Source organism: Chenopodium quinoa, unplaced genomic scaffold (assembly GCF_001683475.1).
Source record: "Chenopodium quinoa cultivar QQ74 unplaced genomic scaffold, ASM168347v1, whole genome shotgun sequence".
NCBI lineage: Eukaryota > Viridiplantae > Streptophyta > Magnoliopsida > Caryophyllales > Amaranthaceae > Chenopodium > Chenopodium quinoa.
Window position 1 is genome coordinate 129,243 of NW_018743252.1, and position 23,319 is coordinate 152,561.

The 23,319-nt window shown below is 39.5% G+C and overlaps 2 protein-coding genes across 4 annotated transcripts; both read right to left on the reverse strand.

The window, feature by feature from the left end:
- Positions 1-10,308: 10,308 nt before the first annotated feature.
- On the reverse strand, positions 10,309-11,049 carry LOC110734810. The gene has a single exon (XM_021914955.1). The coding sequence runs from the start codon at positions 11,047-11,049 to the stop codon at positions 10,309-10,311; it is 741 nt and encodes a 246-aa protein (XP_021770647.1).
- A 942-nt stretch (positions 11,050-11,991) lies between these two features.
- LOC110734970 lies at positions 11,992-20,460 on the reverse strand. Of its 3 annotated transcripts, XM_021915093.1 has the most exons (11): positions 20,305-20,459; positions 20,097-20,174; positions 18,109-18,155; positions 17,975-18,031; positions 15,296-15,602; positions 15,118-15,187; positions 13,582-13,637; positions 13,391-13,466; positions 13,248-13,284; positions 12,452-12,566; positions 11,992-12,363 (listed from the first exon to the last, which is right to left on the reverse strand). In XM_021915093.1, exons 5-11 carry the CDS (start codon positions 15,577-15,579, stop codon positions 12,126-12,128), a joined length of 876 nt encoding a protein of 291 aa, XP_021770785.1. In that variant the 5' UTR covers positions 15,580-15,602; positions 17,975-18,031; positions 18,109-18,155; positions 20,097-20,174; positions 20,305-20,459; the 3' UTR covers positions 11,992-12,125. The 3 variants fall into 3 exon arrangements, with proteins under 3 accessions (XP_021770785.1, XP_021770784.1, XP_021770783.1); XM_021915092.1 differs by lacking the exon at positions 20,097-20,174 and having other exon boundaries at positions 15,296-15,656; positions 20,305-20,460; XM_021915091.1 differs by lacking the exon at positions 20,097-20,174.
- Positions 20,461-23,319: the final 2,859 nt, after the last annotated feature.

Below are 23,319 nucleotides of genomic sequence, written 5' to 3' on the forward strand. Positions count from 1 at the left end.
CGTCTGACCGTTGGCAAGAAAAGTATAAAGGGCTTTGGTCTTGGGATATACCTTGCTGGAAAGTCGAGCGCCTCTGATGCGCTGAAGGGTGGCATGCCACCCAATGCTGCAAGCGGTTTTGCAGCGGCTGTGGGCAATCTAAGCCTTTAGCCTTTGTCCAAGGTACGGATGACCCCTTTGTTACCCCTTTTGATCTTCCTTGGCCCATAGGGGTCAAGTCACACTTTCAACAACCGTTAGAGGACTCTTCAGGCAGCCGGCAGTCTATTGATGGCGCCTGTGTTGCTTACTCACCAACTCTTCCTTATGCAGATCTCTCCCCCAGATGGCCGGATATGCAGCAGTTCTCCAAGACTATGTTGAAGTCCATATCCAAGGAGGACAAGGAGGCCATACCGGGGGTGCAGACGTTCAACGTTGAATGCATTCTTGCTTTGTTGTCTGAGGTATCTTACCTTAACTCAAACTCTAAATATTTTACTTAGTAAAAGACCGGTTGAGTGCTTAACCCGCCATTTGTATATTATAGGCAATGTTACGAGTTGATGGGCTAAGGAAGCCGTATTCCCGGAAGCAAGAAGAGGTAAGGGCTGCCAAAGTCCGGGCGGCTGAGTCTGTTGATATTACCCGACATCAATGTACAATAAATGGTCTTGAGACTAAGGCTGATTTAATTACACAGGCGGAATCCATCAGGCAACTGACGTCTGCGCTGGATGAGACGAACAAGAAAGCCTCTAACTTTGAGGCAGCACTCAAGAATGCCCCGACGGACCTCAAGCCTTATAGGGAGCTGACCAGGAGAACACCACTCTCCGGGCATAAGTTGACCGCCTGAAGAATGAGCTGGCCCTGGCTAGCACCATTCATCAGGCGGCTTTGGAGGCTGAGCAGAATCAGCTCATTGAGGAGAACGAGGAGGATTGCGAGAAACGCATGAAGATGGCATGAGACCTCGTTCATCTGGGAGCCGAGTGGGGGGTCTTCGCCTTGAGATACAAGTATGTTGATCTTGTTCTCAACGCAAGGGCGGAGGGACGGTCAGAGCCTGAGCCGTTTGATGAGTGGGCACACAAAGAGGAAGACTAGGGGAAGACGAGGAGTCGAAACAGGGCGAGGAGGGGGAGAAAGAGAAGCAGGCGGAAGATGCACCAGTGAACTCTACTTTACCTCCGCCTGGGCAAAACTCGTCAGTGGCTTCGCCTAAGAATTAAGATTTATGTCTTTTCTTTTGGCCTTAGGCCATCTGCTTTTCCGGCCTATTGACAGGTTCTAGTCGTATCACCTAATCAAAAATAATTACTAAGTCCTCTAACTAAAGTAGATAGGGAAGTAGGGTCGAATCCACAGGGAAACAATGTTCTTTTACTCCTAATTAATTATTAAATCTAAATTATAGAGTAACCAATATATATTGTGTAAATTATACTAAGAATTAAACTAAGCACATTAATCAAGGAATAATCAATAATAAAAGGTCTAGGGTATAGGTTCACCATAAAATAATACTTCGGGGTAAAAATAACAATCAATCATCAATGCATAAATTAATCAGATTATAAAGGGCTTTCGCTACGTATTATAATCACATAATTAATCTACCGGTATTAAATCGCATCTCTCGAATCTTGACCTAACCATTTATAGATTAACATGCCTATTGAAACTAAGCCTAAACATCAATTCTCATCTCTCGAATCTCGAATCATATTGCAAAACTTATACAATTAAACCAGGCCTAATCTAATTGCATTGCATTAAATCAATCAATAGGAAATCAATCAATCATTAATAATCAACAATGATAAATTACCCCTTCATAATATTCATGGATCCCCACAAACCCTAGAATTAAACTACTCACACATATTAAAATCTAAACTAAGCAAAGCAATAAAGCAAGACATAATTAAATCAAAGCAATTAAATTACTGAAAGTAAAGAGGGAAGAAATCGTTACCAAAATTATTGGAAGTAATTAATTGCATAAAACTCAAGAGTGTGTAGAGAGAGAAAGAATAGAGAGAGAAAGTAAGAGTATTAACAAAAGCTTAAAACTAAAAACTAAGAAATTTAACTAATTAGAAAAGTAAAGAGAGAGAGGGAGAGAGAAAGGAAGGTAAAGAAAAGTCGTCCCAAACTCGCTTAACAAAAACGTATTTATACTAAACTAAGAAGACCTAAGCTAAAACGAAGATTAAAAGTGCTAAACGAACTCAGAAACACGCGCCCGGTCGGGCGAGGCATCACCCGGTCGGGCGCGCCTTTTTCACTCTTAATGCCTTGCTCGCGCCCGGTCGGACGCGCATCCGCGCGAAGCTTCGCCCTTTAATATCTCCTTCGCCCGGTCGGGCGAGCACTCGGGCGCCTTTTATTCAATTCTTTGGACTAGAATTTCTTGGCCCAATTTAATTTCCTTCTTGGATCCGATGCCTGAGCTCTTCTTCTCTTCACCGAGCCCTTAATCACCGGGTTGATTTCTCTAACATGGCCCTGGGCTCCGGAATATGATCATAGTAATTCATTTCCGCTCCAATGCTCGTGGCGGCTCAACTAAGTACGGGGAAAAGCTCCAAATCTGCAATTTCATGTAAAATAATACCACAACTACGAAAACAATAGAAATCGCATATTAGTAATAAAAGTGGCTCTAAAGAGCCAAAAATACTCCTAACTATGACCAAGGGACGGGAATAAAATACTATATAAAATGAACATATCACCTATGTGCCGAGTATTTGTGTAATTTTTACAACAATCTTTTCATTTCTCTGGATGTCGATCCGGTTTGACAGTTTCTCTCCCGGCCTTAAGGTTGGGTTTTATGAATGAAGTAGCCGACTGAGTCGGTTTTGCCTCAATTTGAGTAGTTCAATTTTTTCAATTTTGCTTTTTGCATTTTTTCTATATATGCTTTGATTTTCGCCCGGCTTTTTATTGCATGCGGCAACTAACAAACTGGCTGGCCTCTTGCCCCTGGGCGGCTGTGTGGTTGGTTTAAAAAGTTGATTGATTGACTTAGAAACTTTTGATACTTTAAAGAGTATGAGAAGTCCCTTGGTCAATCAATCACTACCGTGATTACCCTTAACCAGGTACACAGCCGTCCATAGTCCAAGCGATAGGAGGCCGTCTGATATCCCATAGGGCAGATGGAAAATGGCCGCCTGATATCCCATAGGGAAAGTGGCTAATGGCCGCTTGATATCCCATAGGGTAATTGGCAAATGGCCGCCTAATATCCCATAGGGTAATTGGCAAATGGCCGCTTGATACCCAGACGGTTTATGGTATCACTTAGTCCATTGGATAAGGAAAACATTTTCCACCGTCTGGGTCGGAATGATTGTGCTTTTGCAAATTATAAAGTTTTAATCTTAGGTGAAATAACGGCCGGCTACCACCTAATGTCCATAGGGCATGCAGTTTATTGTGTCGTTTAGGTTTCATGTTAGATTATTCAAGTCAAACGGCTGTGAGCTAATCCTTTTTAAGGCAGTCAGTAGGGCCGTTTGTATTATGAGTTAATAGAGCAATGTACCACCCAAATGGGAGATGCTCTCTATAAGCGAATTCACCCGAATGGGTGTCACCGAATGTCCTACTCTTGCTGGAGCAGACGCTTGGTTTAGATTTTTTCGCCTGTACATTGCACAGGCATTGTTCCCATAGGGAGACATATCTAGTAATGTAAAATACAATAAAATTAAATTAAAAACAAAAAGCAACTTTCATTAATAAGCTTTTCATTTACAAAGATTTTTACAAGTCTCAGGAGTAGTAATTTTTCAAGTTATCTACATTCCAAGTTCTGGCTAGTTTCCTGCCGTCTGGTGTTTCCAAGCGGTAGGTGCCGCCTCTTACATCTTCATAGATCCGGTAGGGACCTTCCCAATTGGGTGTCAACTTGTCTTGCTCATTTTCCCTACCGGTTGCCTCCATTTTCCGTAACACAAAGTCCCCAAGTTTTAAGGGTTGTTTGTGTACCCTCTTGTTGTAGGCTCTTGTCATTCTCAGACGGTATATCTCATGACGCAAGGCGGCATTGCCTCGGCATTTTGGAAGTGAATCCAATGCTTGCCGCATGGCCTCCCAATTGGCCTCTTCATCATACAACATGACTCGAAGAGTCGGCTCATAAAGCTCAATAGGTAAGACGGCTTCAGCATCATATACCATGAGGAATGGGGTTTTGCCGATTGCCTCTTTTGCCGTTGTTTTGATGGCCCATAAAACATGAGTTAGCTCTTCAGCCAATAGGCCGCCAACTCTTTCAATTTTCTTCTTTATGCCGTCTGAGATTAGCTTGTTGAAGGCTTCAACCTAGCCGTTTGCTTAGGGTCGGCCAACTGATGCAAAGCAGTGAGAGATCCCTTGGTCTCCCAACCAATTCTTGAGGGTAGGCGTCTCAAATTGAGGGCCATTGTCAAAGACCATGGAACAGGTACCCCAAACCAGGTGATGATGTTCTTCCAAATGAAAGAGATGACATCCTTTCTCTTGATGCCTTTAACAGCCTCGGCCTCCTCCCACTTGGTGAAGTAGTCAACAACAACTAGAATGTACCGCCTTTCGCCTGGCGCAGGCGTATACTGACCCAAGAAATTCATGCCCCATTTGGCGAATGGTACTAGGCTATGAATGGCCGTCAGATCAGTTGCCGAACGGTGGATGAGCTTGCCGAACCTTTGACATTTTTCACACTTCTTCACCAATTCCATGGCGTCTGCCTCAAAAGTGGGCCATAAGTACCCTTGCTGCCTGGCCCTTTCTGTTAGAGCTCTGCCGCCTATGTGGGAGGCACAGAAACCCGAATGTTAATCTTCCAGAATCTCATGGCCGTTCTTTGGGGTGATACACTTCAAAAGAGGCAACATAAAGACCTTTTTGAAGAGTTCTCCATTACAAATCTCAAAGTTGGCCGCACGTTTTTTCATTGCGACCATTTCTAGGTATGTATCCGACAGGGTGTCGTCTAGCAGGTAAGCCAGGATGTCATCCATATAGGTTGAACTCCGGTTAAGTATACCAATGGGTTCTTCCTCGATGCTTCGTTTTTCCATCACTTCCCAAAAAAACTAACCGAGGTGTATCGTAGGAGGCGGATGATGCCAGCTTAGACAGAGCATCCCCCTGATTGTTTTCAGATCGAGGTACTTGACTCAAGTGGAATTCATCAAGTGGCCTCATAGTCACCATGGTATTAGCTAACGACCAACTGTGAATTAGAGCAGATGTCAATTTTCTTTGCTCCTACCACCTTACACATGCGTATACCGGCTAGCAGGCCTTCATACTCAGCTTCATTGTTTGAAGTTTGAAACTTGAACCACAGTGCATATTCATACCTGTCCCCTTCAAGAGACTGACAGATAATCCCTGCACCACAGCCATTCATAATATAACTCTCATCTACATACACTTTCCAGACCTGATCAAGATTTTCTGGTTCAACCGGCCGTGTCTTTTCAATAATGACGTCGGCGAACGCCTGACCCTTCACTGCCTTCCTTAGTTGAAAGTGATTTCAAGACTTTGCATTTAAATAGCCCACTTGAGCATTCTCCCGGATGACTCTAAGGGTGTTGTTGGCCGCTTGAGGGGTTAGTCTGTGTAGACTACCACCGGATGTGCCAAGAAGTATGGCTTCAACTTTTTGACTGCCATGAAAAGAGCAAGACCAAATTTCTCAACCATAGAATACCGAAGTTCAGCATTTCGAAACATATGGCTAACAAAATAGACCGGGAGCTAATTGTCGTCTCTCTCGGCAAGGAGAACAACACTAAGAGCATGATCTGAGACGGCTAGGTACATGTAGAGCGTCTATTTGGGCAGAGGGCTAACAAGCCTTGGCAAGGAGTGCCAAATGCTCTTTCAATTTTTTGAAGGCCGCCTCAGCATCATCTCCCCATTCAAACATGGTCTTCTTTCTGATTGCTTGGAAAAAATAGAGGCACTTTTCACCTGACCGGCTGAGGAATCTCCCCAATGCCGCCAAGCAACCGGTTAATTTCTAAACTTCCCTAACAGTGCGGGGTGACTTCATGTCAATGACCGTCTGTATCTTCTCAGGATTTGCCTCTATCCCCCTTTGATCAATAAAAAATCTGAGAAACTTCCCAGACTCAACACTAAACACACACTTCTTGGGATTGAGCATGACCTTGTGCCGCCTGAGTGTGGTGAAGGTTTCTCGGAGGTCGACAAGATGATCCGTCTGTATCTTGGATTTGATTATCATATCATCAATGTACGCCTCTACATTTCTTCTGATTTGATTAATGAAGACCGTATTAATCATTTGTTGGAAAGTAGCAAGCGTATTTTTCAAGCCAAACGACATCACAGTATAACAGAACAACCCCTGATCAGTGACGAATGTCGTCTTCTCTTAATCTTTCTTCCAAAGGGGTATCTGATGAAAACCTGAGTAAGCGTCCATGAAAATCATCAGGGCATGTCCGGGTGTAGAATCGACTAGACTGTCGATCTTTGGTAGTGGATAGCTGTCCTTTAGACATGCCTTGTTCAGATCAGTGTAATCAACACACATGCGCCAGGTTCCATTCGGCTTCTTTACAAGAACAACATTCGCAACCCAATTTGGGAAGTGACATTGCCGAATGATCCCAGCGTCTAACAACTTCTTGACCTCGGCGGCTGCCGCCTGAGATCTTTCCTCACTGTGATTTCTTTTCTTTTGCCTAACATGCTTCTTCTTTGGATCAACGGCGAGTTTATGGACAGCAATATCCGGGCTGATGCCTGGCATCTCTTTTACTTCAAAGGCAAAAATGTCCTTGAATTCCTCCAGGCGATTGTGCAAGTCTGCCCCCAACATCACAAAAGTAGCCGTCCCAACCTTTACAATTCGCTCCGGACGTGTGTCATCCAGAGCGATGTTAATGGCTAGGGAAGGAGGTCATCTGACCATTCCCCAGTCAGTGATTGCTATTGCTTCTCTTTCTTGATAATCACCAGCTGTTCGGCCTTTCTTTTCTTGCCGCTTGCTGGTGGGGCAGACTCAAGTTCCTTGACATCGTCAAGGTCTATTGGCTCCACTCCCTAGCCAACTGCCGTGGGCTTGACGTCTAAGAGATAGCACTCTCGGGCCGTCTTCTGGTCCCCATTCAGGGAGCCAACAGAGCCATCATCCTTCTCAAGTTTTAGCACCATGAGGGATGGAATAATGACGGTCTTGGATTCGTTCAGAGTCGGACGACCTATTATCATGTGATAGGCGGTCAGCTCTTCTACAACCAAGAACCGGACGACCATATTGCGCCCTTTCCCTCTCTCTTCCAGCCGGATGGGTAGATCAATGTGGCTGACTAGGTGCACAACTCCACCCCCAAAACCATCCAAGGGGTGAGAGACCTTGTGCATGCTGACTGGCTTGTACTTCAGCTTGGACAGACAACGCCAACTGATAATGTTAGACGAACTGTCTGTGTCAATAAGGATCCGACCAACCTTTTGATCAGCTACCTTACATTCAATGGCAATGGGGTGATCATGCGGCCGGCGGACTTCGCCGCGGTCCTTTTAGGAAATGATGACCTCAGGAAAGGTATCGGCAGACGTCTGGCCTTCATCGACCGAGCTGACATCTATCTGTCTGACATGGTCCTTGGTGCCTCTAATAGTTGGGCCCCTACAGGCAAAGCCGCCTGCAATGGTGTAGATCATATCTGAATCAGTGCCCGAACCACTATCAGCCTTTGCTGACTTTTTTGACGGCTGCCTGGGGTCCGTCTTCAAGGTCACCTTAGATTTGAGGATGTTAGACTTTAGCACACCCTCATCAGCCAATCTATCCAACAACCGCTTGAGGCTATAGCAGTCGTTGGTATCATGACCAATATCCTCATGAAAGTGACAATACTTGTCCTTGTTCCGGTTTTTAGCCAGACCTTTCATTCTCGCGGGCTTCTTTTCCATGAGGATAGTGTAGCGATCTTTGTTAAACTCGTACTTTGGAACGTACAGTTTAAATTCTTTCTTCTTCTTTTTGGACGGCTAATCAGAGTCCTCAACTGCCCAAACTTCTTTTCTTTTCTTTCTCTCTTTAGCTTTTTGAGTCGGCTGATCTTGTCGACTCCCTTTTTGTTTGCCAGACTTCTTTTAGTCCGACTGCTTGCTGGTGGAGCAGAATTCGGTCGCTTGTATATAAGCTTCCGCCTCCATCAGCGCCTCTTGAAGAGTGGCGATTCTCTTCCGGACGAGGTCAAACTTAAAAGTTGATTTGTCTTTCAGACCCTTGAAGAAGTCTGTATATGCAACGTCGTCAGACAATCCTTGGATTTGGATTCTCACTAGATTGAACCGCCTGACGTAAGAACGGAACCCCTCTCTATCTCCTTGTTGTACCCCGCCTAAGTTAAGGCTTGTCTATTTGGCGGGTATATTCATGGAGAAGTTAAAGGCAAACAAGAACACAAGCATCTTGAAGTTATTGATGCACCCAGGCGGCAAATTGTCGAACCACTGTTGGGTAATGCCCTTTAGCGTAGCTAGGAAGCATCTGCACCATGCAGCATTATCCAACCCCTCAAAGTACATGAGGTGGGTGTAGGCCATCAGGTGGTCTTTTGGGTTGGAGGTAGCATCATAAGTACCAACCATGACATTTTTAACCTTGGCCGACCGAGCCGCCTTGGTTACTTTCTTGGAGAACGCAGAAGGTTGTTCCCCAAAGTTTTAGCAGACAGAGCTGCCAGTCCAGTGGCTAGACTTAATATGCCGCCTGACCCCCGTAGAGGGCAGGTTGCTATGGTTGGGCAAACGGTCTGTATGGCTGTTGGGGCACAAACGGGACCCGAGCCTATCATCTGAGGACCTGTATGGATGGACGAGCCCCCTGACACGTTCTCATGTACATATTGGGAATACCTCATCGATGTATTCCTGAAGCTGTCTGGCATAGTCGACATCGAAGCCGAGTCAAACAATTGCCTGTTTCTCTTTTGCTCAGTGATAAGTCGAGAATAAGAGTAAGTCTTCTTACTGCCATCTGGCACAATATGCCAGATGGGCTTCCTCTTTCCCTGGTCTGGGAAGCGGAACTTGGACCAATCGATAAAAGGTCTACCCCTCTCCTTTGTATTGGGATGCGGAATGGGCAGCCTGTCCTTCACCGACTTAGCCTTCTCAGAGTGAGAGGGCTTCTTTGCCGACAGACCCTTGTTGGGACCAGCCATTTTCTTGGTGATTAGGTCCTTCATCTCCCCCTTGAAGCTCGTCATGAATTTCATGAACTCTTCTCGGGTGATGTGAGCAATTTGTCCTGCCGCTTGGGGTTGGCCGGTTGACTTACTCGGACCCGCCTGGTCATCGCCCCGTTCCCTGTTATCCTTGGAACGGATGCGTCTGGTTTTAAGGGATCCATCTTTGGCCGTATATACTTCGACCTCTGGATCAGAATCTGTATCATGGTCTGAATGGACCTCTGCTTTTGGACGTTTGTCCTCAGGAGGCGGTATAGTCTCTTGATAAACCATCTTAGAGGTACTCTCCCCACAGACGGCGCTAAATGTTTCGGGGTTTTTTATGTGTCCTGCGGGAGAGTTACGTCACCAAGACTGAATTCCCTTCGGCTGTACCTGCAAACAAACGGAAGCTTCGGTTGTACCGCCTCCGATGATCAAGTTAGTAAGAGTCGAAGGAGAGTAAAAAGTGCGGAAAGTTAAAGTAGATCTTTTCGGATCCCGAAATCAGGTGGTTTCTCTGATGTGAGAGAATTGATTGTGTGTAATAAATAACCGTATCCCCAAGTTGGGGTAAATCTCCCTATTTATAGGGTCATAGGAATAAGTGTCTCCTTTTCTAGGTCATCAACCTAGGTAAATGGGTTGTGCCGTTTTTACGGCGTTCTCGGGATTTGGGCCTTTGAAAGCCACTTTTTTCCCTGATGATTGGGGATGTCACGTGTCAGCTGGTGATTGGTCCTTTTGGACCTCCCCTGGGGTGACACGTGTCCCCTTTTGATTGTGCCACTTGACTTGGGTATTTTTACCCAAATCACCACTTATGCATAAAACTATATATATATATATATATATATTACCATTGGAGTCTTAATGAAAATATATGTTATACTCTTTACATATTTTTTGTATCATTGAAAGATTATACAAGTATCATATCATTACATCTTTTAATAGTACTATTTATTTATTTGGTGGTATAGCACACATATGCTAGCATATATTATCAGTGGTGGACCCAGGAATTTCCGACTGGTGGGTCACAATCGATAATCAAGTATGTAAAAAAAAAAAATTACCGAACAACCAAATAATAGTACTAAAAAATACATCCAATTGATGAACATACCTTGCCGGACTGCCGTGCCGGAGTTACCTTATCATAAGTCTGATTCCAAAGAGAAATATCCTTCAAATGCTTAACATCCTGCCTTTGCCATTTCAATTTCTGGTCAAAAGCCCTACGACTATCAAGATTATGATTCAAATGGAACTTGTTGGTAGCAAGCTCCAATTCATTCAAAACCTCCAATTCACCATACAAATTAGCAGTAGCACCCACATACCTCTCCATCTTCCTAATCATACTATCCATATCCTTAACCAAAAACCCCAAATCTTTGACATTAATCCTACCACTAATAATATCCCCATAAACATGCTCAAAACCAAGCAAGGCTGGCTCAGTACATCTTTTCCCCAACCTAGAGACAACCTCAGCAACCCTATTCAAATCATCTACCCTCTCAGAATAAGCAAGCTCTGAAAGGTAAGAATCATCACAAGAAACCAATTTCTTAACACCCTCTGATTTAATCAATTCATGCTTCAGTTTCGAGATCTCTTCATCAGAGACTGAGTTATGAAGATGGACCAATTTTGACATAACATTAGCAACCTCAAGTGACAAGATACCAATATTAGAGCAACTACTACTACTGCTACTTTTCTTCTTTCTACTACTACTATTACTTGTGCTTGTTGGGTGTAAAAGAAGGGAGTTTTTCAGATTGCTACTTACCTGATTCCCCATTCTCAGTAACCAAGGCTCTGCAACCATTGCTTTACTGGGGTTCTTCACTTCTTCTTGTTCTTGTTCTTCTCCTTCTTCTTCAATTGAAAGATCTCAACTTTCAAAGAAAAGAAAATTAAATTGAAAGATCTCAACTTTCAAAGAAAAGAAAAGAAAAGATCTCAATTAAATTGTTTCAGAGACAGAGCCGGAGGCGGCAGGCGCTGATTGAGGCGACTAGGCGTCGGCGAGCAGCGGAGCAGCCAGCAGCACAGCCCGCACAGCGAAATAGCGAATTGGCTGAATTAAATTGAAGATTGCGATTGTAGTTTAATAAAATTAACTAATTAGAATGAATTAAATTGAAGATTAGAAATTAACAATAAAAATTACAAACTTACTCTTTGATGAAGAAGTGAAGAACTGGAGTTGCAGATGATTGATGAAGGATTGAAGGGAAGAGGCGAATTGGCAATGGCGAAGAGAAGAACTGAAGAAGGCTAGGACTTGAAGGTGTTTGGTTTTTTTGGGGAAAACTGATTTTAATTTTTTTTTTTTTTAAATAACTTAAAATTTTTTTTTGGGCCTGGTGAGTCACTTGACCCACCAGGTCTAAGCCCAAGTCCGCCACTGTATATTATGTGCATTTTATTTGTACAATTAAAAAGATATCATGACATATTTATACCACCAGAAGATACTGTAATGCCATTATACCAATTAATGGTATAATTCATACTACTTATTGGTATCTTATAGAAAGTTCACATTATTTACAAAAATGTTACCGGGTATCAGGGTATGTACAAATACTTATCCATGAATTAAACGAAAATACAGTAGGTGTCATATTTTTGCAGAACATAGCAAATCCAATTCCACGTCATGCTTTTGTTTTTGGTTTAATGTCTTCATTAGTATGTCAATAGAGTAATAATAACCTTTAAAATTCCTGTCTCACAAGACAGCATGTTAATTCAATGCTGTAAATAGAATCAACACACTAACATAGTATATAACTATATATAAAAGTGATAAACAAATGGTTATGGAATAGTTTTTCCCTCTGAAAATTGAAAATTTACACTTCGTATAATATTTAAAAGAACAGAATAACAAAGTATTCAAAGTTCATCACGCAAGACATTTTGAGCGGGGTTTGCTCCAATTGCTGGAGGTGCATTATCATGCTGTACAACATTGAGTCCATCCGCCGCTCGTTGACCAGCACCAGCACCTCGATACATACCTGCTTTTAAGGATGCAACAACTACTCTCTGCAGTTTCAATATTCCAATACGCTTTGAAACAACATAAAGAACAACTAGAGAGAAGACGAGGAACCCTACAACAATTAAGACACTGCAAAGAGAAAAGAGTGTTCTCTTTAAATTCCAGAAAATTCAATAGAAATGGCAAAGAAAGTAAAGGAAAGAAAGAACTTGTATACCGGTCTATAACGTCTTGGCGCTGCATCGTGGAAAGTAGGTTACGTGTCCGCATTAACAATGATCGATGTCCTTTGTATTCACTTTCAGCTTTCTTCAATGTTCCAGTCGATTCCTCTGCAGGTTTAAAAAGGACATTTAATCAAACCTCAAATTAGCAACTTACCCATATCCTAGTATATAAAAAGGACATCTAATTAACCTCAAATAAGTAACATATCATTATCCTGATCCAGCAATTTCACAGTCATGTTTAATCTCATAGAGCAATATCACATTGCAATCTGCTAGCAAAACTCATGGGCTTTCCCATTGAAACTCAGCAGCAAATCAAAATACTGCAAACCCATTTGGTAGTAGATCAGCAATTTATCATTCCATGGGAAACAATTTCCAATAAACCAAAGTGGAACTTAATTGTAGGACTGCTTGCTCTCTTCCTTAACATGGGCACAATCAATCAATCAATCAAAGCCTTAATCCCATAAGGGCACAAGTGATATAATAATAACCTCTGGGGTTTTGTTCATGAAAATCAGAACATTGAAAATAGCTAACCAAACAGAAGAGTTTTAGGGAAATAAGTCAATTACATCCAGAAAAGCCAAATTGATAAAAAAAATATCTCGAGACTTTTTACACCTCCTTTACAGGACACAGGTGACCCAGATATGCTGGGCATCTAAAAATTGGCCAAAGTTAGAAAAATAAGAGACTTTGCAAACAGAAACAACAAAAGCAGAAAACTGTAGTCCAGGGGAAAGAAAAGGGGAGAAAACTAGGGATGAATCAACATACCAAAAGTCATTAATGTACTTGTACTTCTGTCCAACTCCTATGCTTAGAGAAAGACAAGAGTAAAGGAACAATGTGAGTTCTTCAATTAATATTACATTGACATAAAATGTATAATAACCCAACATTATACAAATAGTACAGACCTGAGCCATAATTTGGCGACTGCGACGAAGGCTCTCAGTAATGCCTTCAGCTGTAGACGTCATCCCGGCCTTTGTCCTTAAATACAATAGAATGCAATCATTACTAAGCTAAATTCCCATACTATGGTATGATTAAAAGAGAATGTACAGCAATATCTCAGTGTCTAATTCACAATAACGATAGCACATACTGCAAATTGCGTCTTCGTGCAGTAGACTCGCTACCACCGCCTAGAAGAAGTTCCCTCTGAAAAACAGATTGGCCACAGTGAGACAAAATCTTATACATAAGCAGTGATTGAAGATTCCTAACAAAGCCCAAAATTGTTGATTCCTGAATTTAATAGAGTTAAGTATTCTTCTTTATCCTTTATATATACCCCTAAACATATCATGAAAATTAGAAAATAATGACAATAAATGATGTTTTACATTCCTAAAAGAAGAAGCTCATTCCGGTATTCATGAATTTCCTAATAATACCATTGCAAATTCTTCCCTTCTTAGAGTCAACTCAAGTATGAATTTTAAAGATAATAATAATCAGTTGAATAGCACGGTAGCACTTATGAGGTTATGGAAACAAAGATTAATTATTACCAACTTGTAGGTGTAAAAATAGAAGAATATAATGGGACCTGGGGCTGGGGAAAAATGAAGTCCATGGATGAAACTTAAAAGGTCAATGGGAAGTGAACCTACACAAGCTTTCCATTCAAAATACATAAGAGGTAGTTTAAGCATTTCCTCTATTTTCATCACCTCATCCTTTTCGCTTCTAAAGATTCATGTTCAAAATTTTATAGTACCTGTGTACTCTGTAGAATTACTCACTTCATAGTAGTAATGAAAACCATAGGAACAGAATATTGGGTTTGTTGTTGGTTCAATAAAATCATCTCTATTTCAACACAATCATGCTTGCCATCAGCCTCACTTCATCAGGTTTAAGGTCCTATCTGTTTCCTACATTCTTTTCTCAATATGCAATTTCCTTCTACGAGTATTAAGATCAATACTCATGCTAAATATTTAGAAACACGGAACATTTCTGACCCTTGATCATGTGTTTAAGCCTTCAACTCAATAAGTGTGCTTGAAAATTTGATAATATGATAGAACTCCATAAAAGGCATTCGTCCATTCATCGTAAAAACAAGTTAAGCAACAAAGAGAGATTCGATAATCCCTTGGAATAGCTCATAGCATATGTTCATATGGGCCAATGATGTCCTTTATAGTCAATAAACCCAAGCAATCTTTTAAAAGCAAAAGGCATTGCAAATATTAAATTAACATCGAATAAATCCTAAGGAGATGGGCCCATACATAAGTTACAGAAAAGAGCAAACAAACAAATTCTGATCAAGAAAACTGTTTGACATACAGAACATGTTTTAGTAGCTAGCGCCTGTCTTGGATGGAGATGAAAGCAGAACGTATACATAGGGTGGTTTTTAAATAACAGCACAAAACAGATGTTTAAAATCAAAAAAATCATTCAGTACAAAGCCAACAACTCTATAATCGGCTACGAAGGTAATCAAAGATCTCCGAAGGATGACCTTTTTTTGTCACTCTACTTAAAGAATTCACTAAGCACCGTGGCAAAGCCAAAGTGTACCATTATGAAGGTCATTAATAAGAAACCATTTGCAAAGAAACAAGAAAATAGAAAGAGGGTGTAGAAATTGAGTAAAAAAAATAACTATGAATGCCTTTATTACCTCTTTCTGAGCAGTCTTCCTGCTGTTCACCTTCGCTTGCAAATTAGCATTCCTCAAAGCAATTCGCAAGCTAGATTATAAAAACAATGCTCAAATTGTAAATGTAATCATGAAAAAAATAAAATGAAAATTGCATTATATTCCTTTTTTTTTTACTTTTTATCCCACACTCTATTACCTTTGAGATTGTTGCTTCCAGTTCTCAAGAAGAGCTTGGGCAGACTGAACCTCGTCGTAGGATGAAAGTTGAGGAGCCAATGTATCAAGCTTGAGCTGCAATGAGCTAAGCATAGCAAGGCCATCCTGCGCCAAACTGTTCAATCGAGGAAGCGAATTCTTCTCTCCACTAATGTCTCTAGAACTATCATAATCTTCTATCGCCTTAATATGTCCTTGAGTCTGAAAACTTGTTTCAGACCACTGTTTCTTAACTTCCTCCACAGCCTTAGCAATCTCATCCATTATTTATTTTCAGAAGTAACAGCCTTCAAAGCAACAAACAACCAAATTTCAAAGTTCAATCCTAACATTTGAAGGTTCTGCAACAATTAGCAACCAAATTTGATTCAATTTATCAAATTAGGTTCGAAAAATCGCATAATTTAGGAAGAAAGGGCACATTTGATTCAATTATCAAATTAGGCTCAAAATTTTCTTCACTAGCAACATAATCGCTAGTAATGTAGTTAGAACCAATAGTCCAAAAATTCGAACCCTAAATTTACTATACTGACAGTTAAACTAATTTAGATCAACGATAAACCCTAAATTGTGAAATTGATATTCGATGATTATAAAATGAAACAATAACTTACCTCAGAAGCTGCTTCAATGGAGGATTGAAGTATCAATGGAGAACGTGGAGTGCGCTTTAATGGGAAATTGAGAGAGAGAGAGAGAGGAGGAAGACAGATAGTTCTACGTTCATCGGTTTCTTTCTTTTTCTTTTTAGTGCCAAGCCCAGAGGTGATCATTGGACGGGGCGGGTTGGGTTTGGAGTTTGGACCGAGCCAAGGTTTGGGTTGAAAATCCTTGCCCAAACTCGTTACTTTTGACCGGGCTTCTGATGAGGCCTAAAAATAACTATACCTGTTATACATGTTTGCCCATGGCCCGCCCAAAAAAAATTTCAAGGCTAGGCTCGACGCCAGGCCAAAAAGTTATACCCATGGCCTGTCCAAATTTGGGTCGAGCCAACGGGCTGGTTGCCCATCTTGATCAGCTCTACTTTTCACCATATTTATATCCATTAAGGTAGCCTGTAACTTTGTACAATTATGTATTTCTCGGAAATTAAAATACTTGTCTCATTCATCAATTTATCAATTTATCGAATTTTTTACTATGTTCGATGTCACTATTGTGATTTGTTGGCAAAATATATACGGATTAATAGGTATAAATACTCAATAGCTTTAAACTTGTTATATACTATTAGTGCAAGTGCTCATTTCATTAAGGAAAACCAAACTAGTGAATGTCCCAATCTTCCGAGAAATGCTCGAATTGTTTTTTTTTTTTTTTTCATATTTTTTTGTTTAGTGAGGAAAATTTGTATGAAAGATGGACGACGCCGGAATTTGGTCTGATAGCATTGACTTGGATGTAGATTCAATGTGGACTAAAATGGAGCATAGCATACAGGAAGTGGCAAAGGAAATCCTAGGAGATGCCACCAAGTATGGACACATCTTGGTGGAATGAAGAAGTGCGACAAGCAATAAAGAGAAACGAAAATGCTATAAGATGTTGGGAAATGCAGGAGACGAAAATTATGAGAAATATGAAGAAGCTTGAAGAGAAGCAAAGAAGGTTGTAAGAGATGCGATAGCAAAGGTGAATCAAAATCTTTATGCATGCTTGGAAATGAAGGGAAAAAAGACATCTATAGACTTGCTAGTATTAGAGATCGAAAGACGTGGGATATTTGAAAGGTCAAGTGTGTAAAGGATATTGACCAAAGAGTTCTTGTTGGAGGTTAGGAGATAAAGGATAGGTGAAAGTCTTTACTTTGATAACCTACTAAATGGAGATCGAACCCAAGATATTGGTGATACTAGTGTCCCTCATGATATGGTTAATCAGGAGTTTATGTGAAGGATTCGAAAGGGAGAATTCAAAATTACATTAAAAAGATGGGATTGAAGAAAGCGGTAGGACACTTATTGAGGTTGAAGATGTTTGGGAGAAAGAGGAATTGAATGGTTAACAACAACCTTTTTCATCAACAAGATTTAGGGCTGTAATAAGATGCCTTTGTAGTGGAGAAAAAGTACTCAAATACCTTTGTATAAGAACAGAGGTGATGTCCAAGATTGTGCTAACTATCAAGAGATCAAACTTTGGGAGCGAGTAATAGAGCAAAGGTTAAGGAGAAGTGTAAAGATCTTAGAAAACCAATTATGATTTATGCTTGGAACATCGATTGTGGAGGCAATCCATCTTATGAGACAACTAATTGTAGGCATCATTCGAAGCGCGCCTACTTAGCATGTGCGAATATGCTGGTCAATTATAGGAAGTGGGATTTGACATATACGATTAGGGATAACGATTAGGGGCAGATAAAGTAGGGAGCCGCCAAAATATACACAGTAAGGCAAAAATTTGGCTAATAGATTACATGGAAAATTTATTTAATATACAAAAAAGGATTAAAAATCACCAAAATATACATAGTAAGGTAAAAATTTACTAACCTAACTATATGTATAACTTAGATAAGCGGAATTGTTGCCTTACTGTATGTATAAATTCGATGATGTCTCAATTTACCATGCTCAACAGTAAAATATAAACAGAAATTACATTCATGTTATAGTTCATGAAGGTCAGGTAATTTATAAGTTTCACATACCTCAGTCAATACTTCTAAGAGTTCCGCAAGCGCATTTTGGCGACCTTCATTGCAGATCTGGACAAGCATCATTGACACATTAGTCTTTAGAGATTATGGAGACACTGTTACTTAAGCATTGCAAGATCATTTACCTGGATATTAGGATGATCAATATCTCTGAGCTCTTCAGATTTACAGCCTGCAAAAGAGTTGAAATTCTGTAATTTAGACCTTGTTGAACATTTGAAAGCCGAAAGACAGTATAAAGTCTAAGCATGTGTTGAATTGCTGACAGAAAACAGAGGGAGAAGATATATAACTTCCACTTTTCAGGACTATTAGGAGCCCAATGGTCATCTCTGATAAATAAGTACACATTGCAAGAAGGGTAGATATAAACCATATCTCAGAGAATCCTTCTTACTCTAGTTCCTCAATCTGCTCCGCAGAAACCACAAACTAATTAGGAGGAGGATCCCTGTGGGGGTTGTTGCTGGAAAAATCATAATTACATGACATGCTTTATATTCAAGCACTTTTTGATACACCTAAATTAGTGGTGTCAAATACACCCCTATATGAGGCAAGAAAACATTTGGACACTTCATTGGGGAATAAAATTGAGAGGTCTCTGAAAACAGCCAAGTCCAACATAGCTCTGTTGAGCATTCTTGCCAAGTCTGGCATAACTGTGTAGGAATATTTCTTGCCAAGTCCATAGAACTCGAGCACATAGGTTTCCATACTACATTCTTTGCACCACCGACACAAAATCTATAATCAAATTTCCAATACCTCCTCAACATCAGACCAATGTTACCCCTAAGGATTCGAAAGACCTCAATATAAATAACAGTGGAAAATTTGAAATCAGGCAATATGGAAGCAACATAGATCAGCCATACACATTTCTATTGACTTCCCATCTCCTTGGCTACAGGAAGAAGCATTATTAACATCTCATCCCATGTATATAATGCAGCATACAATGTGTTAAGACACAAAAGTTAGTCAAGCATAATGCCTGATATTAGGGCAAAAAATATGCAATCAACCAATCCCCCAAAAGTCAAAGGCCTAAACCCAAAACTAGGGCAAAAAATACAAGCAGAGTTTCAACTAATTAAAACCTAAATTAATTAAAATCCCAAACACCAGAATATCACATATAAAGCAATTGCATGAGAAACAGCGCAATTGTAAGGGAAACAAACTTAACATGATTGAATTCAATTAGATCAACAAAAAAAAAAAACGTTAATGTTATGAGCCTAAGACTCATCTACTTGCACAAAAGGAAAGAAAGATGCATGTGCTGATCTATGGGCTGATATTGATGTTATGAGCCTACGCCTCACTTGCCTGACTTCTTATGGGCTGATCTACATTCAACAAACAAGTAGCATTGATTCAATCCTATCGGCAGTTTGGTTATAGTGTACATCAAAGTTATTAAAATCGGGATTCTACTTTGATTCGAAAGGGGCTCTCAGTAAAATCGAATCGTAGACCGACATGCATAATCAAAACGTCATATCTAAATTTAATAAAATATATTTAAATTATAAGTTTGAAACCTAATTATTAATAGAAAATAGTTGTCTACCCATCAAGCAACCAATAATTAACAATATATATTTACAAAAAACTATATATGCATGATCTAAACTTGTAAGGATTTCTCTAGTCAACAGAAATATGTAAAATCGGGTAGAATCGTAAATCGAATCATATGACATAAATGAATCGTAAAATCGTAAGATTTTAAGATTTAAATCGGGATTTTAATAACAATGGTGTACATAGATATGTCAGGTACTCATCATAAATCAGTTACACAAAATGTCTAATTTTTCATCCATCAAATTATATAATCAAAGCAAACTATTATCTTGTAACAATGCAGTATTAGAAGCAAATTAAAAAAATAGCAATGTTATAATCTTAAGAATCCTCAAAATCATCATCCTATGGACATGGAAGCTGAAAGCATACAAAGTAGATACATTTTTGCATCCGTTCTTAGCACCCTTCATTCTATATAATTCATCAGTCTTATTCTAATGCAAAAATAGGATGACATGCTAAATTGACAAAGTTGACAAATTTCCAAAACAACAATCATTCAATCAGCCACTACCTTTACAGCCTGAAGGAGTTATTACACCAAAAATTGATCCAGGCCCGTCCCTGAGGCAGGGCAAGAGGGGCGGCCGCCCTAAGCCCAGGGAAAAGAGATCTAATTTCATAATTCAATTATCTCGAAAAATACATAATTTTAGGGATATTGATTCAATGGAAATTGATATGTGAAATTGATATGATGATAACAACAACAAACAACTTACTTTAGAAGCTGCTTCAATGGGGGATACAAGAATTAGATTCAACGGAGAAAGCTTCAATGGAGAACGCTGAGTGCATTTCAATGAAATAACTGAGAGGAGAGAGGTAGGAATGGAGGCCTTGGAGCCCCGTTAAAAGCCGCAGTTATAATATGGCCATATGGGTTAGATCCGTCTAATAATAAATAAATGGGGCTGATTGTCTAATCACGAGGCAGGGTGGGTTTTATAAGGGTTTTAAGTAAACTACTTTTAAAAGTATTAAAGGGGTGAGCAAATTGGGTAGCCGATCAAAATTTTAGGAACCGAAGCCGGTATTGATTGGAACCGAATCCTAAAATTCAAAATTGGTATTGTAACCACTTCAACCGGGTCCTATAACTTAGGAATTGAAATTGGAACCGCCGGGTATCGGTTCCGATTCCGGGTACCTACTTTTGTACATAAATGTTAAAATTTAATACAATTATAATACTTATTTTGCTCAACTTTCATTTTTAGCGTTTAATACTTATATTCATATATGTATGAAGCTATTTTATTTATGTTAGGTATTAATAATATATCTTTTTTTTTATTTTACTAACTAGATACATTCAACATATTTTTATTTTTTATATATATTTAGTTTAATATATAATGGGTAACTAAGTACCCAACCGGTTCTAGGTTTAAAAAATTGAGAATTGAAATTGGAACCGGTTGCAATCGATTCCTTAGTTTATTACCCGGAATTGGAACCACCGAGTCCAATTTCTGTTCCAGACCCGCCAGTTCCTAACCGGTTTCGGTTCCAATTTCGGGTACCCGGAATTTTTTCTCACCCCTAGTATTAACTAGTATTTGGGCCCGGGCAACGCCTTGGGTCATTATATTTTTTCTTATTAATAAATTTGTTATATATATTATATTTTGTATCAAAAGGAATATAAAATACACATAGCTTGGTGGTAAGATGCCTAGCTCTAGAATTAGAGGTTGCATGTCCAAATTTTGTGGTGAATTTTCTTTTCAAAATATAAGTGCATGACATGCAATGAGAAACCTATGGAAGGAAGAGCCATGTGGCGTGAGTGGATGACATGGCGTAATAAGAAGTTGAGTGGATGATGTGGCGTTATGAAAGGGCCTACGTGGCACATAGACTTTCTTAGGAATGCCTTTTAATATATTAGTATAGATTAGTATAGATTTTCCTTGATTATTTCATCTCTCAAATACTCCCTCCGTTTCGTATTAATCGCAACATTTTCATTTTTCATCCATTTATATTAATTGCAACACTTCTATACATGGAAAAGACCCACCATTATTTTATAATTTCTCTCTCCCTAACCCCATTTTCATAAATATTTTATTATTTCTCTTTCTAACCAACCTCACTTACACTACTTTTTCATTATTTCTCTCTTTTACTAATAATACTTTATATTATAAAAAAAAAATTCTCTTTTAGGCCCCACCTTATAAATTCTTAAACTTTGTGAATACCCTAGTGTTACGATTAATGCGAAACGGAGAGAGTATTATTTTCCCACACCAAAGCTTGTATCAATTCTTTGTAAGGTATTAATTTTTTTTTTAAACAGCTGAAATTTCATTAATTAAACTGAGTTTACAACAAACGAAAGGAAAGTAAAGTAACATGAGTTACTATAGGCATAAGAACCCCTTACACAATACCAACTAAGGTCATTAACGACATTTACCTTTAAACTATTATAACGAGAGAGGACAACGAAAATAAAGCTTACCAACATACATTTAAACATGCGTTGGGACTATTGATAGAGCGAGGGAAGTTGGTGATGATGTTTCGTGTTGTGCAAGGTCTTTTCTAACATGTATAATTTTTAAATAGAAATTTCAAAGACAACCATTTTCTCTCTTTTTACTCTCTAGGTTTCTTCAAAAAAAAGTGTTTCGTAGGCTGAAATAGCCAAATTTCTTTAAAAATTTGGTTATTTCCGACCCTTTCCCTTTAATTTCTTTATGCTTTTATTATTGAATTCAATAAAACTACACTCTTAAAGGTTCTAAGTACCCCTATTGTGGGTTTGAGTGTAGTAAGTGCCCATATGGTGGACTATGTTTTAATTTTGTTTTTGTTTTCTAAGTTTAGTATGTGTAGAGACCTGAAAATGTCTCCCCAAAACCAAAACCGATGATGAACAACCTTTCATCGCCATTATTGGTCGGGTTGAGTATTTAATCTTTGGAGTTCTTAAATACATATTCAATCCAATACATTTCATAAACCAACCCAATTCTTAGCCCATTTCCCCAAACCATAACTTATTTTCCTCTTTTCGTGTCCACATCACAAAACCGAGCTTAACTGATTTTGTGGCCCTATAATTTTGATCCAAATATTATTTTGTTGTATAGGTATTGAAATAATCTTTCCAACGGTACATCATAAGCCCAATTCCGATTTAAAACGGAGAAGATATGAGCAAAACACTATAATTCTGCCCAAAACCGACACCCTTGCACTAAAACGGCCATAACATAAAATCTACAAATATTTTTGACCTGATTCTAATTTTGTTGGAAAGTAGACTTGAAGATCTTTCCAAATATATATTATATGCCTTATTCCGATTTACGGATCAAAAGTTATCATGGTTTAAAAAACTCATAAAAACTGGAAATTACCGCGCCGTGGCGGTTTTTGGCGCGCCACGACAAATTTTTCCGAGCCACGGAAATTCTTCCCTGACACGACAATTTCTAGTGTTTGTATCTTCACAGCGCCTCGTTTCTAGGGTTCTATACCTCATCCCTCATATTTTCTCTATAAATACGAGGCTGATTTCTCAGTTTCGAGGCACCAACACATATTCTTATCTCTCTTTCTCTCTCTCTCATATTATAAGCCTTAAACCTATTCTCCTAATTACACTATTCCTTCCCTAAGCACTCCAAGGAGTCCATACAACACCCGAAGTTCCATACTTAAACCAAGGCGTGAAAGGTAGAACCGATTGAGGGTTTGGACCAAATCAACTCTATTTT